We start from the raw sequence: 14950 nt of genomic DNA, 5'->3' as shown, positions 1-14950 counted from the left end.
CTGCACAATACAGAAAATACATACCAGAGCTTTAAAAATGTAATAAAAAAGTCTTTCAGACAGACAGCTTCCAGTGTATTCACAGAAACACATCCTTTCACCAGACTAAATGGGAGCATTTCGAATGGAGTTCATCAGTTGATCTTGGCAAGCCTTGATTAATCTCATTAGCTTTCTTCTAGCTTACAGAACACACAAGGGACTGTGTGCCATGCTGTATGTTGAGAAATAACGGCATTTTAATTGCACTGGGTATTAACAAAATCCTTTTCGAACAGCAAGCTTTTAATTATTTCATTTTTTTTAAATTTATCGTAAGGAAACAACTAATTAGCTTTCACTTCTGCTGGGCAGAAGTTTCTTTGTAGAAGACTTAAGTACAGTCCATAGAGCTTAGTTTAACAGCACTGCACCTTCATTGGGAGATTATATTTGAAACATGGAATGGTAATACAGACAGAAAACAAACCTAAAGTAGTTAAATACCATTTTTCAAGCTTTTAATAGTTAAAATATCAATGCATTCTACTGTTGCCCCCCAAATCAGATCTAACGTAATTAGTGTTACAAAATAACAGCAGTATTCTGGACTAGAAACCATTGTCACCAGAGGGTTGAGTTATACACAGCAATCACTGAATAGGTGGACAGTACTAAAATGTTACTGAAATACTACTTAAATAAATATGTCAGTTATACCTCTTTAAATTGGTACCAAAAATCAAGTGCAGAGATGGCCACAGTGAGGCCTCCCTCATGATGAGACTATTGTTACAATTTGAGAGAAGATATAATTAAAACTCCGCACCCTTGAGGAGACTGAAAGTGAAAGCTGGGATGTCTTTCCAGGCTAGGGATTTAAGGTTTGCTGCTTGAGAGCTACCCTTTAAAGACAAAGATCTGGATTATTTTCAAGTATAAATACAAATTATGTTAATAGCATGCTTTACTGATTACTGTCCAAATGCTCTCTGCACTAAGGTAGATGCTAAACTGTATTACCAATGTCCTAAAATATACTGATAGTGGCTGTTGAAATCAAAGAAAAAAAACCATCTAATGAGTTGGCAGAACAGATATTTGCAAGCCCACATGGATGATACAGAAAAATTGAATGTAGGAGTAAAATTGCCATAATGGTGAGCCTCAACCCATGGCCTGGAGTACAGAACTAGATTTGTAGCCTCAAAACTGTGGAGGAACAACTGTGACCAGTCAAACTCACACTAGCTACTAAATTTTCAACAGAAGCTAAATCAGGTACTTGTTTCAGAAAGGACTGTAATCTCATTTTATTTATCCTAAGCAACTGACATGTCAGTACCTGACATGGTAAACTTCCAATGTATTAATTCTTACCTTAGGAAAATCTTACCTTCCTTCGAAAGACCAAATTTGACTACCTTTAGCTTCCAACCAGTGGAACCTGTTTTGTCTTCATGATAACCTATGTCCCTCTGTGGAAACACTGATAGGCTTTGAGTCACCTTGCCGCTTCCTCTTAGCTAAACTGAGCAGAGTGATCTCCATAAGCATTATATCACAGAGCGTGTTTTCTAGCCCCAGTACTTTTGTGGCTGTTTTATAGGTCTCCTTTGTATTTCTAAATCAGCTATGAAGTGTGGACACCAGGCCTGGACTCAGTGTCCTCCCAGCATTCTCATCATTGTGAAATCACCTCTTAGCCTTTACTTGCACTTCTTTTTATCTCTCTCCCTCTCTTTCACACACACACACATAAAAGCATTAGCCTTTTTAAGTAAGGAACTGCAAAAGTGGGTCATGATGAAGCTGTTATCATCAGTGACCCATTACTTCCTGGCTCCACGCAAAGAAAGCAAGGACAAATCTGGTTCTGTTCTGTTAGCAAACAGATTACTCGCACTTCAGATACAGAAACAGAATTTTGAACTTTCCGAAATGTCTGCTGAGTAAGAATTACCTGAGTAAACTGCCAGTAAAGCTTCATTCTCTTGGCTTTGGCATAATTGCATTCAATGAGCCTGGGCCTGCTGTTCACATCCACCAGGCATCTGTTGTCATCATCGTCGATAGTGGGACTCAGAACACCCACATGGAGCTGCTGATTGCTTGTGTAATAAACATTCTGCAATAGGAAGCACAAACAAGATTTGTGGCCTCTAGACATAAGCAGTACTTTTACCAAAAAGCTAATGGCAAAGATAAATATGCTGAATAGCAGTAGGCTGATCCCACAGCGGCTTTTAAATTATTTCCTTTTATGCAGGAGGCAACACAACATTATAAATGTTGTTCTAAAATAACAATTAATTGTTACCAACAAGTAAATGTTGGTTAACTACTTAATAGGAAAGACGGACACAAAACTGATTGTTGTCTCATTGTGTGCCTTTTCACTTCCGTTTCCTATGGTCATGCACCGTGGGTCTTCAAAGAGCAAGATGCACACACTCTAGCAGGAAAAGTGGGATCAGTTTGAGTATTGCCATCAACTCTGATTAGACTATTTCATCTGAGGATAATATCTAACTGGAGAGGTAAGAAAGCGAACAGATGGAAGAGTTCAGCAGGAAGGCTCTCAATCTTTTATATGACAGACAGAAAGACAAATGAAGGTGTTCTACAAACAAATGTTAAAAAACAAATTTGAGGCAGCTAACCGGAATCCAGTATGTACAATAAAAAGTTATTAGCAGTTGGCGACAGACAGATACATGGCAGGAGACAGAATAGAATGGCCATGTTTCAGACTATTTGTTCTCATTTTATTTTGTATATGTCAATATACACAGACATGAGAGACTGGAAAAAGGGACCAGACGCTGGCTGCTCTGGATTTGTAGCAAAGGAGTGGTCTCATAAGCCTCAGTGATCACACTTAGGACCAAAGGTGTGAGACTATTACATTGCACAAATTCTTTCCACTCTGTTTGACTACAAACAGATATGTGGGAGGTTTCTCTAGAAGAAAGAAAAAGAAGAGGAAGGAAGGCGAGCTTGCCAGACAGAGTCTGTAATGTGTCCTCTTGAAGATAACAGGTTACATATAAGCCCAGAAAGGTAACACAGCACTATGCTAGAATTGTCTGTTTGCTAATCACAAATAGTATTTATTCCACTAAAATCAGACACTTTTCTTGAGAGGACCATGAGAAGGATGAAATGGCAACATCATGCTGTAGCAGCCTTATCTGGTAAGGGTAGGTGTAAGGCTTTGACAACTCTAGTGGTATCAAGAGTCACAACAGACAAGAGCTGGACAGAAGCACCAAATTAATGTCTAATTCTATGTGTCTGTAACAAAAGGCGAGCTGGAACTTATGCTGTGTGTATTTGGGAATGTTTTCTGTTCCCGGCAGCTGATGGTGCTATCTCCTGGTATCTGCTCATTGTTGATGTTGTAGCTTGTTTTATAATTGTGTATTATTATTTGTGAAAACTCTGATAAAATATTAACTGGAAACAGCAGAGAAAGCAGAAAAACAGAACAAACCAGGACTGAGAAGAGATTTGGGAGCTTAATGTCAAAAAATAACTTTGAATGCTGAAATCAGTCAATGCAGGGATTAAATACAGATCAAAACAAATGGTGGTGTTTCTGTACAAGACTATATCCTCTGTTTATCCTCCCAGAACACTTCCAGAGCAGATCTGTAACAAATATAAACTGACATAATTGCATAAAAGTTAATGAAGTTTCCATTAATGGTTTACACTAATCAAAGGTTTAACCCCCTTCATCAAGTTTCATTCTTTTCTCCCCACAGAAATGATAACAGAAATCTGAGCTGGTCAAACTGAGGTGAGTCTAGGTTTTAAGAGTCTGGAAAGAGAAAAGTTGAATAGTTCAGTCATGCCTTATGGAAGAAGAAAAGGGTAAATAAAAGGACTTAGCAGAGCACATTTCCAAAATCGTTGGTTATTACTGATTGAAGTAAACGGTAAGAACTGGAGAAGGACTAACAAGATGACACCCCAACAGACTCCATCCACAAGTTAGACAAGAGACATTCCTGCAAACAAAACTGATGCTTTAGAAGAGCAATAAACATTTAGAATGTGCTTTCTAGACAGACCAACAGCAACTATTTTAGATACGTTTAAGATCTATCCAGATGCTTTTTTTGGAGAGTGACTGAGATAGTGATACAGCAAGGCAGCAAGCTCAAGGTGATCTTTAAAGGGAATTGTTAGGACATATTGACTCTACAAATGAACATTTTGTTGCAGCTTGTTTGCCTCTTAGGTAAGATTACTACTAGAAAAATGAGGGGGAAATTGTCAGTTATTTGCATTTTTTACTAATAGGAAATGATTTGTTAATTCCGTTTTTTCAGCACCTTGTCACCACAGCAAACACAGTAGGAGAAAATTAAGGGGGGCTGCATTTTTTTTTTCTTAAAGATACACATCAGTCACCGAAAACAAATGAGCAGGCTTGGCTGTAACTCTGAGAAGTGCACACTATAGCTCATGGCTGCTTGTGCAAAAAAAAAGTGGTGTATTTGTAAACTCTTGGGGCTGAGCTGTTTTTATTAGCTCAGTCTCCTCGGCCTTTCAGACTGAAGGCTCCAGGCAATCATTTCATCTTTGTGGGTAAAGCAAGCCCAATTCGTAGTGCAACTCCACGAGTTTTTTTTAATGTCAAATCAGCAATGGTTCAGTCTGAGCATCTTTCTGGGCAGATGTAGAATGATGGCTCTGGCTGGGAGAATTACTCAATTCTGTTTGTTGGAAAAATTGTACAGAAATTGAATGATCAAATGCAATTATGCTTAACAGATTTAATTAGCAGGTTGTTGATTATCTTTAGAGAGCTCACCCTACCTGCTAATGTCACTTCATTTTTCATTGTGGACCAGTTTAGAAAAAGAGGTGTGAAATTTTGTATTCTCACCTAGTACTGGGTACTGGGTACCTTTCAGCTCATAAGTGACACGTAAAAATAAGCTCAGACTGAAACAGACTGTGGTACAATGGCAGTTAGTCCATCTAACTGGGCTCTTTCAGGATGTTGCTTTGCTTATCCGGTAATATGGCTATTATTTAATTATTCTATGTATTATTATAAATAGTTTAGTATCTTATCCAGTAATACGATATCTTATTTCAGAATTGAAAACATTGCACCACCTGGTAATTTGACTAATGTTTTTCTAATGGAGGCATCATATCAAAAGCACATACCCTCTACAAATTCTACTTGGGCAGCATACTAGCAAACAGTGAGGTATTGGTTTGTGTTGCACTTAGCCAGAAAACTTTCCTTAAAATCTATGAACAGTCCCCTGGCTCCTTTCCCCCAGCACAAGAATGAAACAATCCCTGCACTGACAGAGCATAATAGTAAGTATGTCAGAGTAAAAAGAGGACACCCATTTGGTAAAACAGAATTTACTATAGACACTGCTGATTAATGTTCTTCTAATCTGAAACCTAAAGCCATTAAACATGAAACCATGGTAAAGCCTCCCTTTAAATCAGTTCTTATTACAAAAAATATTTTAATTGCTTTCACATCATTTCTCCCTGTTTCCATTTGATTATTTTCATTTTCCAAAATAAAAATTTTGAGTTCCTTTTTTGGGGTTTTTTTGTGGGGTTTTTTTGTGTGATTTGGTATTTTTTTAGTTTAAAGATGGTACACAAATTACCTTTCTGGAGTGGGCCGTAGAAGATTAACCAGCTGAGTTACATGAACTGAATTACCATCTCATAATGTACTTGTTAGTTATGCACATATATGACTTTTTATTGATCATATTTTAAATTGACCGTCGGGTAAAATATGATCTTACAGATTAAAATCATGCTCATGTTTTATCATCTTATGTGTAGCCCTATAAAAAACAGTTTGTACTTGTGATTTAAATAAGTTGTTAAATAGATAAATGCCCACAGCAGTACTTCTTCTAGAGGATGCTTTTAACAAGCATCAACAAGTACGGTAGCTGTTTTGCAGTCCACTTCAGCACAAAATGGACAACTGAGGCACTTTTGTTTAAAACACTTCAGAAGATACAGACAAAATATATTTTACCAGCTCATTTGTTCCTACAATATTGCAACATTGCCATCAACTATGGACGGATTAGAAATTTTGCAGTAATCTAGGAAAGTGATTTTTGAACAATTACTCCAGTACTGTCTTGGAAATCCAAATGACTGAATATTGAATATGGACTGTTAAGTCATTAGGGTAACTTTGAAAATTTTACTCAGAACTTGGACATTTCATTTCTGCTACAACAGCAAATGTCACAGCAGTTCTTGTCCAAGGGACTGGAGACTCAATAGCCAAAAACTTGCTTAGTTCCACTGAAGTCAAGACACGTGCTATATGCTGGTTCACAGCATTCATTCAAATTTCCTTTGCACTTTCATTGAAGATGCAGCCTCAGCAAAACACAGCCACACATTTTTCACATCACCATCACATACATACTCCCTGAGGAGCTACTGAATTTCCACAGAAAAAATCTTGCTTGGAAGTTGGTACCAAAGCATGTGATTAAAAAACACCCAAACGAACTCCCTTATTCTGTCACAAAATCAGCCCCCCTACATTTCATGAGTCTGTTCTAGCACACAGCATTTTACCATCTATTTCTTTCACCATAACAGTATTGACATACAACTGTGTCTCTGGGGCAACTGGAAGGGAGTACCTTTGTTCAGGAAATCAGTTAGGTTTGACAAAAGGCACTTATCTTCTCAAAAAGTGAAATCATAACGATTCAGCATTACTTTCAGTTAGAAACTCTGTAAAACTGTAGCCAGGATTTGTGATCCGCAAAGTGTCAGCGTCAACATGGGGCCTGAGCCTTAGGCACTTCTACACCTCCTTCAACTGCACTCCCACCAGGTGCTTTTCAGGGGTGGGTCAGTGCTGTGCGCACACTGATGGGCTGGCTCTGGAGGCTGCCGCTCACTGCCTGCTTTCCCTGCCCTCACTACAGGTCCAGCTGCATTCAGTGTCCTCAAGAAAGTTCCTCTGGACACCTGGGGTTCTCAGCAGACTAAAGTGATGCAGAAGACGTTGTTCAAAACAAAACCTGGTGTTATTAATCTAAAGGTTTGCAGCAAGCAAATTATTAAAGTAACAAAAGCTTCATACCTGGGTCTGAAGAAAAGCATGCCAGTTGCCTTCAAAGCTTGACATAGGTCTCTGCTACAAGGCTTCTGTTTCAAGTCTCTCTTGTGTTCTCACACAGAAGAAGAGCCTCATAACTAATCACCTTCATAACTCATCTTCCTCTGGACTGTAAAAAGTGGTTTGTTCTTTTTTGTAAACGGTTTCAAATTTTTTTTGTATCTGCTAAGAAACTTGGCCTGCAAATTCCCTTGTGCCTGTCAAACAGCATCTTCCAACTAAAGGACCAGTTATTCCATGGCTTTCTTGAATTTATTCTCCTAGAAGTAGCCTATCTAAGGCCATTGCTTCACTGCCTGTTTGCTCCACCTAATAATCTCTCTGATTATTCATATTAAGACAAAATGTAAGACAAGCAAACTGAGATTGATATCTCATTAATAGAACTATTAAAATGTTTCCAAAATCTTCATAAGGTGAAAGAGTTGGATTTAGTGAAGGCATACTTGTTATTTTTTCTAAACAATTTGGGTTTTTAAGAACAAAATTTATTTGTCCTAAAAAGACAGCTCAAAGATGAAACCACAAATGAGTGGTAGTTGAGAGCTGCATAGCCTAGGATTCTCAAGAAATCTTCATAATGACTAGGAACTATTAGAGAAAATTTTGTGTCCTAAATGTTTTCCCCACCTACATTTCAGGTGAACTAATTTGCTGTATGTTATTTTTTCTACTTAATATTCTAAGCCTAACTTTTTCTGAAAATCTGCTTGAATATCAGGAAAACTTAAAATACAATATTGCAATGAAAACAAAAGTTGTATACACTACTGCTACTCAGACCCACTGCAGAATAAAGGAGCAGCAGCTTCACCCTTTATTTGCCATTGGATTGACCCGTACCCTTGCTCATTTTTGGGGAGTGCAGGGACTCCTCCTCCCTCTTGATCTCACATAGCAAATCAGCATGGAAGAGAGAAAGGAGAGTTCAGGCCTGGAGTCACAGTCTCCAAATCTCAATTGTTACATTCAGCACAAAGGGTCCTTTCGCCCTTCTATTCCACCTGTCTCGTCCTAGACAATTTCTGCTTTCAGCTGTAATCTTGAAATATCACTTGCATAGCCAGCCATCTAACTGCCAAAGAGTTCATCCTCTGCTGAGCTAGTGCTCGCTGCAAAAAACACGTGCACAGCGTATGCAAGTGCCAGGGGCATAAAGTGGGCATAGCAAAAAGCAGATCTACATAAGCATGCTCAAAATAGGAAAAAAAGAAGTTTGTGATTTATGAAAGTTTAGAGCTGAGATAATGCATACTGAATCGAGCCTATGGCTGTAGCAGGTACATCTTTCCTGGTGTTAGAGCTCATCTGGCTAGATTTGGCTACCTTTGTTTAAACAGGGGGAAGCATGCTAAGCACAATTTGCAAAATCCCCTGTTAGTACTGCAGTTACTTCTTAATAACAGCAGGGCTCAGCCTAGCCAGACGGAGCAGACCAAAAGCCTGGTAAAGATCAGCCAGTCGGTCAGGGCCTAGCAAACTGAAAAGGTGTTGCTGTTCTTTCTAGAAAATTACCAGCTGGATTGCCGTGGCAGGTTTCCTGTAGGCTTGAATGATAATTTTGGTGGGATACTCGCATCTTATGTGCTGTGTTGCACTGGTGCAGTACAGAACATATCCTAAATCTGCCATGAGAGCAATGAAGGCCCAGTAATTCAGCTAACTTTTTTGCCCAGTGAAAATATTTAAAATATGTACATGAAATAACATCTGCACAAAAAACCATGACGCTGCAGAGTACAAGGGAAGGTAAATGAGCTCTGCTTACTTGGACACAAATATACGGCTTTGTCCTCACAATGATGTGATGTAGAGTTTCTATTCATGAGAAGTTTGCCCTAAAATGTCAAAATGTGACTCCCATTGCAATTAATACTGAAATTCCACTGACTTTAAGTGCAATGAGATTTTTAGCTCCAAGTTTATTATTAAAACTTTGAAAAGCCACAGACTTAGAGCTGAAGTGGGTTGCCAGATGCAGTACGTTATTCATAGGAGCTGGTTTATGTAGCAGAAAGTTACAGTGAGATGTTCAACTTAACACAAGATGATTATCTGAAGGATAAATTGCAAACTCCCCACTGGAAGTTTAAAGCAATACACACCAGTTTTCAGGCTGAAAGCCATTTGTAATCCTTATGGCAAGGTTCCCAGATGAAATCATGTTGGAGACTGGTACACGACTCTGCATTTATAATGAGCAAACTTAATGCTCAGCACCAGCAGTATTTATTTGCTACCCTACTTTTGGCATAATAACTACGATGGATAAGAAGCCTGATTCACCACTACTTTATTCCATCTTTGAACTGTATTTTTCTTCAAATGAGTCCATGAAGTCATTTATTGTCAGGAGTAATATATCAACATATTAGTCCAAAGTCTCACAGCAGATTCATACTTAACTACAGCTACAGCTAAAGAGAAGTCTGGTGGATTCCCGTAAATCTAGATCTAGCTAACATTGCTGTTATGTGGCTATTTATATTGTTCCTGACTCTTATTCCAGCATTTCTTGTTACATGCTTTTCACGGCAACATTTCACACATCTGAACAAAAGAACTTTCCAACCCTGATAAGAAACTCTTGACAGAATCCAAGTTCATTATGAACTACACAAACAAATACATTCCTAATACAAAAATCAAGTGCTTTCCCATCTACTATTCATGTAGGAAGTGACAGGAGAGAGAGAGGCTGTGCGGTCCTATAGCCGCAAGATGCAGTGATGCTGCCCCAAAAGCCTTACTGCTGAAGAAATACAGGCATAAGAACACAGGCTGAGAATCACAGAAAGTTACCCCTACGCCACAGGTCAAACTTTAGAAGATTCAAGTTATTTTTTGAGCTAGATTTTCAGGTGACATATCCTGATGATACAGCTTTAAAACAATTATAACCATATGTTATCCATGGTGAGGATCCATTCACTATGAAACTTATCTTACTGATGAGCTGCAAACAGCTAGTATACCAAGTGTAGCAACACCAAAATTTCAACTTAAATCATAAAGCATGTAAGAAGGAAACTACTTACTGTTTCATTTTAGGGTTTAGATTTGTATCTACTGAATTAAACCACCAGCATACTGATTATCTGACCTACTTGCTCTTCTTCATGTCTGTACACTAATTAGCTTCTAAAGTCTAAGCAACAATCAATATTTGATAGCAATAAAGCCAAGGTGCTCAGAAACTTTAAATAACATAGTTTGATGCTATAAATACAAGCTTAAAGATACAAAAATGTTAACATCATTTCAACAGAAAACAGACAGGAACTCCACGCCAGGCTTTTTAATTTAAATTCATGAACCTATATTGCAGTGGAATGCCTACTTTTGCTGTTGCCTACTTTGGTATTCTGCTTTGGTTTTTTTTAAAACAAGCAAATAAAAATCCTCTTACTTAAGCTCTACTTTTAAAATTTAATAAACTGTCAGTCGTTGGTTTTGTGTATGCTTTCAGCACTTACTTCCATAGTGTTCCCAATGCTGGTAACTACAGAGTTAACAAGACCTGGATAAATGAAAATTTCACTTGATTTACTTCCTAAAGCTTCTCTTGGTTTTGGTCTTATCTCTGCACAAGATCTCTACAACCCTTCCATGGGAAAAAAACCCAAGACCATTCTAGCATAGACAATTGTATCCTATTTTTAAAAAAGCATGCTGTCTTACAGCTCCTGTGACTTTGTCCTAATCTGAATTTTCCTTTTCTCTCTCCCACGAATCCCTCTTTACCCTTCACAGTTTTCTTTGTGGATTCCTGCAGAATTCCTTGTCTTTCTTACCTGTTCTCTTCTTCTTCAACACCTACTCATCTGCAAACAAACTCAGCCTGATGCACTGATTCATACTTTACACCAGAGTCGACTCCAGGACAAATTAAAATCTGAGCTAGTTCATTGCCATCTGTGTACAGGCAGATTTGGTAGCTCAGCAGAAACAGGTTTAAAAGCAGATTTTTACCTTTTCACAGCTACACCCAAGTGTTTCACATTACTATGGGCATAGTCACATCCAGGTAATCACGTGTTTATATAAAGCACATCTTAATCTTGAACTCCAAAGTCATCAAATCTTGTTATATAGAATTTTTTTTCCCTGCAAAACATCTCTAAAATAACAGCTTTTCCACTCAGATTTGGCCCTTGCTGGCTTCCCTCACTGATGTCAGCACTCATGCCCTCTTCAAAACCATCCTGAAAGCTTCTGAAAACTTGGTTTTCAGGTTGTCTTTCAGGAAGGCAATATCCTTCCACTTGTTCTGTTTTCCATGCTGCACAAACTGCTTATCTTCATTTTGAAAGTCCTTCTCAACCCCTCATCTTTCTACTTATCAGCCTAGCAAGTATCAACAGTTTATCTTCCAGCTCCTAATTAGATCAGAATGCTAGCCTTCATTGGTCACATTTTCCAAGCAAATGTTCCTGGAAGCTAGGAGAAGTAATGCTGGCATCTTCCAAGGAACTTATCTTCCTCTGCACATTCCACAGAACTTCCCTTTTGCCCAGATGTCTCAAAAACAACAACAGAAATCAAACAATAATTTTGCTGATGTACCAAAAGCATTACCCAAGAACGCTACGTCAGTACCTCAGAGCATTCCTGTCTCCTCTCTGCCACAATCTCCTGTTCCTAACATTCTACTTGGAGACTTTAACTCTTCAAGCCAAGGGCGTACTTTTTATTATGAGGTTGTAGAGCACATAATATAACAGATGTCTGGGTCACTATTGGGATGCCAAGAATTACAATAATAAGCATAACAATAAAAAGCTGTAGTGCCAGGGCTGAGTCAGGTAAGCTACTACTTCTCAGAAAAAATGTATGTTTTTCCTAGTGGTATAGCCTTCTGAATGTTTGTTAAAATAAATTGTGTTATTTCTACTATTAATACCTTCTTCTAAACTGAATTTGATAAACTTTTGTGTCTGCAACTAATAAGTCAAGTCAGGCAAATTACGAGCAAGTACCACACCTTAATTAAGATACTCTACTAACATCTTGATCTTGAGGGTCTGGGGATTCTTTTTGGTTTGGGGTGGTTTTTTTTCATCCAGCCTTGTCATCTTTAATCCCGTATGGCAGTGAGCAATGACTATGGATACAGAGATCCTTAATTCCTCTTGGCTTCCACAGGTGCTGTGAACTTCTGGCATTTTGTGAAGGGAACAAAGTAAGGCAGATACGCGTACAACTTTGAGAAGAATTCCCAGCTCCCTACAGATATTACTTAACCCCTATGCCTACTGGCTCTCCTGGCTCCACTGAAAGCAATCACTGTTTCTAATTTCAGATGAGCCAGATCTCACCCATTGTTTGTAGGATCATGTACACATTTGATTTAAGGATTCCAGAGGCACCACATTGACACCAATGTATGCAAGTACAGGGAAAATTGTCTAAAAATTACTTGTTTTAGGGTTGAAGACAACAGAATATAGACATTAAAACATCTACATGAAAGTGAGTCATTATCTACAAAAAAGGAAAATAAAAAGGAAGCATATTTCAACCTAATCTGGTTAGTGAAAGTCTAATTATCTTTTGTTTGTTTGTTTAGGCTACCAGCAGGGACATATTTATTTTTCTCCACAAAACCAAACACCCGCAAGAGTTCATCAGACAAACTTAAGTTTATAAAGGTGACCTTCTTGCAAGCATCTTTGAGAGAAGAACAAATTGAAACGCAAAATCAACTGTTCTTAATGTCTTACAAAGTGTCACCAAATGTAGTAGTTTTTTAGTGTGCTTATGTTACATGCAAAGGAGTAAATCCCACACCAAGAAGAATGGGGCTTGATTCATTCACAGCAAACTTAAAATAAGTCTGACATAATTCTACTGAAATCAAGTGAGCTGTAAGGATCCAGGAAAGTTTTTCACCCTCTTCCTTTGCATGCAATAAAGTCTGTAGATGATACATAACACACCGCAGCAATATACTGACCTAAATGAAAACATATGCAGACTTTACAAAGGCTGCAGTCAGAACACAAGTGGAATATGTTGTCAAGACTGAGGTGAAGCTGGAACCTAAAGATCCTGCAGGACTCAGAGAATGTAAAACAGTGAAAGGTGCTTCATATCAAGATTTTTAAAATCACCCCAGATTTCATGGGAAGATGGGCTGCCTGTCATTCCATTTAGTGAAGGCTAGCAGAGTAGCTGAAGACAAGCTATAAAGAACCCAGTTAGAGACTTCAGTTACAACGGACTGAATACGCTGAAATTGAAGTGCAACTCAAAGTTGAAGTAATAGCCTAGGACATCCCACAGTCTGCCATGGCTCTCTGTCACCACTGACAAAAGGGAAGCTCTCAAGGTTTCCCCTAGTCCTATTAGCAGTGTTTTCTTCAGCAGCAGTTGTAATCTCCCACTTGACCTCCTAACCTCTTAGTGCTTGGTGTTAAATAATTATACTGTAAAAGTCTTATTATGGGTATTATTAAACTCATGAAGTAGTCAGGAATGCAGTATGATGACCATTGAGATGAACAGCACTAGCTATCTGGAGGACTATCAATGTTCTAACACAGCGACTAGTTAGAAAAACCTATGCAGTACAGCAGAGGACCTCAAAATAAACACCAAACAAGGAAAATAATTTTTACTTTCTTTGAACACAGAAGTGCGAGACAAACTCAGCACAGATGTACAGCTCTCACATAGACAATTTTCTTCAGGTTTCAGCTCTCACAAGGCTTCAGGAATTGTCTTACAGCAGAGATGGTGACATATTGCCATCTGGAAACTCCACCCTGAAGGATTATTACTTGCATGTATATTGTGCATTTCCATATACAGAAGATTTAGGGCTGCAATTTCAGTGGTAACCAGTTCTCTTACCAAGATCTGCCACTTCAGCTGCTCAGTGGATACTTCTATAGCCTTTTCCCAGGTTAGAATCAGTAATTTTTCAGAGTAAAACACTGACATTATTCAAGTTTGCAGAGGTTCTGCCTCCGGTTTTCATGCCATATACAGTTTCTAATTACAGAACAGGCAAATAATATATATATGGCCTACCTTCATGCTCAGTAGCATTATTTTTAAAAAACTACTCTATAACAAATAAAATCTCTTCCAGGTTTAGTAGCCATACGTGTAGTATGTGCACCAGTGGCACTTTGTCATAATACAAATAAAATTTCAGACATCTGATGTCTATGCTGTGATTTCCTTTTCTTTAAATGACTTATGTTATTTAACAGCCAACTTCATAACAGTAATGTTAATGGAGGATGAGTTAGTTTGAATACTGGTGATGCAGACATGATTGATAGCCAACAAAGGAAAGAAAGAGCAGAGAGCACCTGTACCATTTTTTGTTGGTCATTTCTGTCACTGACAGTTGAGCTATTCTCTTTTTATAAAAGCTCAAATCGTCGTCTACACTTCACTTTAACATTGCGCTAATTGCTTTAACAGATGAGGGCCTTTGGCATCGTTATTCAGTGGATAGGGGTGAGAGGAGCAGATTGGTGCAGCTCTTAGTCCTGTGGAGACACAAGGAAAGTTACTCAGTCTTCCCTGACATGTTCAGTGGTATTTCCTCTCTTAAACTAAGTCAAGTGCATATAGATGAAGAACAGAATTTCTGATATTTTAAATGGACAGCAGCAAAATTAAAGCAAATTCTTAATTAACACTTGCAAAAAGTAAAATCATTATTCCTTAGCTGTATGTAATAGTTTGGCTGTGGCCGGCAACAAAAGGGCCACACGGCTGCTCTGCCGCCTCTCCCCCCACTGAGGTGCGGAGGAGAACGGAAAGAAAAAGGCAAAAACTGGTGGGTTGGGATAAGGG

General features: G+C 38.4%; 1 protein-coding gene across 14 annotated transcripts in view; it reads right to left on the bottom strand.

The window, feature by feature from the left end:
* Positions 1 to 14950, bottom strand: part of GALNT18 (polypeptide N-acetylgalactosaminyltransferase 18) — a 321219-nt gene that overhangs the window by 91342 nt on the left and 214927 nt on the right. For 10 of the 14 annotated variants that reach the window (XR_012764669.1, XM_075427473.1, XM_075427471.1 and 7 more), the window contains one exon: positions 1943 to 2107. The exons of 2 other annotated variants lie outside the window; for them this stretch is intronic. Coding sequence is in view for 11 of the 12 variants with exons in the window: in XM_075427473.1 (XP_075283588.1) it covers positions 1943 to 2107 (165 nt within the window). In the remaining variant the exon portion in view is untranslated. Of the gene's footprint in view, positions 1 to 6; positions 215 to 1942; positions 2108 to 14454; positions 14641 to 14950 lie in introns of those variants that run through there. 2 more of the 14 variants (XM_075427474.1, XM_075427481.1) reach the window with 2 other exon arrangements.

The sequence above is a fragment of the Opisthocomus hoazin genome, chromosome 7 (assembly GCF_030867145.1).
Source record: "Opisthocomus hoazin isolate bOpiHoa1 chromosome 7, bOpiHoa1.hap1, whole genome shotgun sequence".
Taxonomy (NCBI): Eukaryota; Metazoa; Chordata; class Aves; order Opisthocomiformes; family Opisthocomidae; genus Opisthocomus; species Opisthocomus hoazin.
This window is presented reverse-complemented; position numbering and strand designations above follow the sequence as displayed.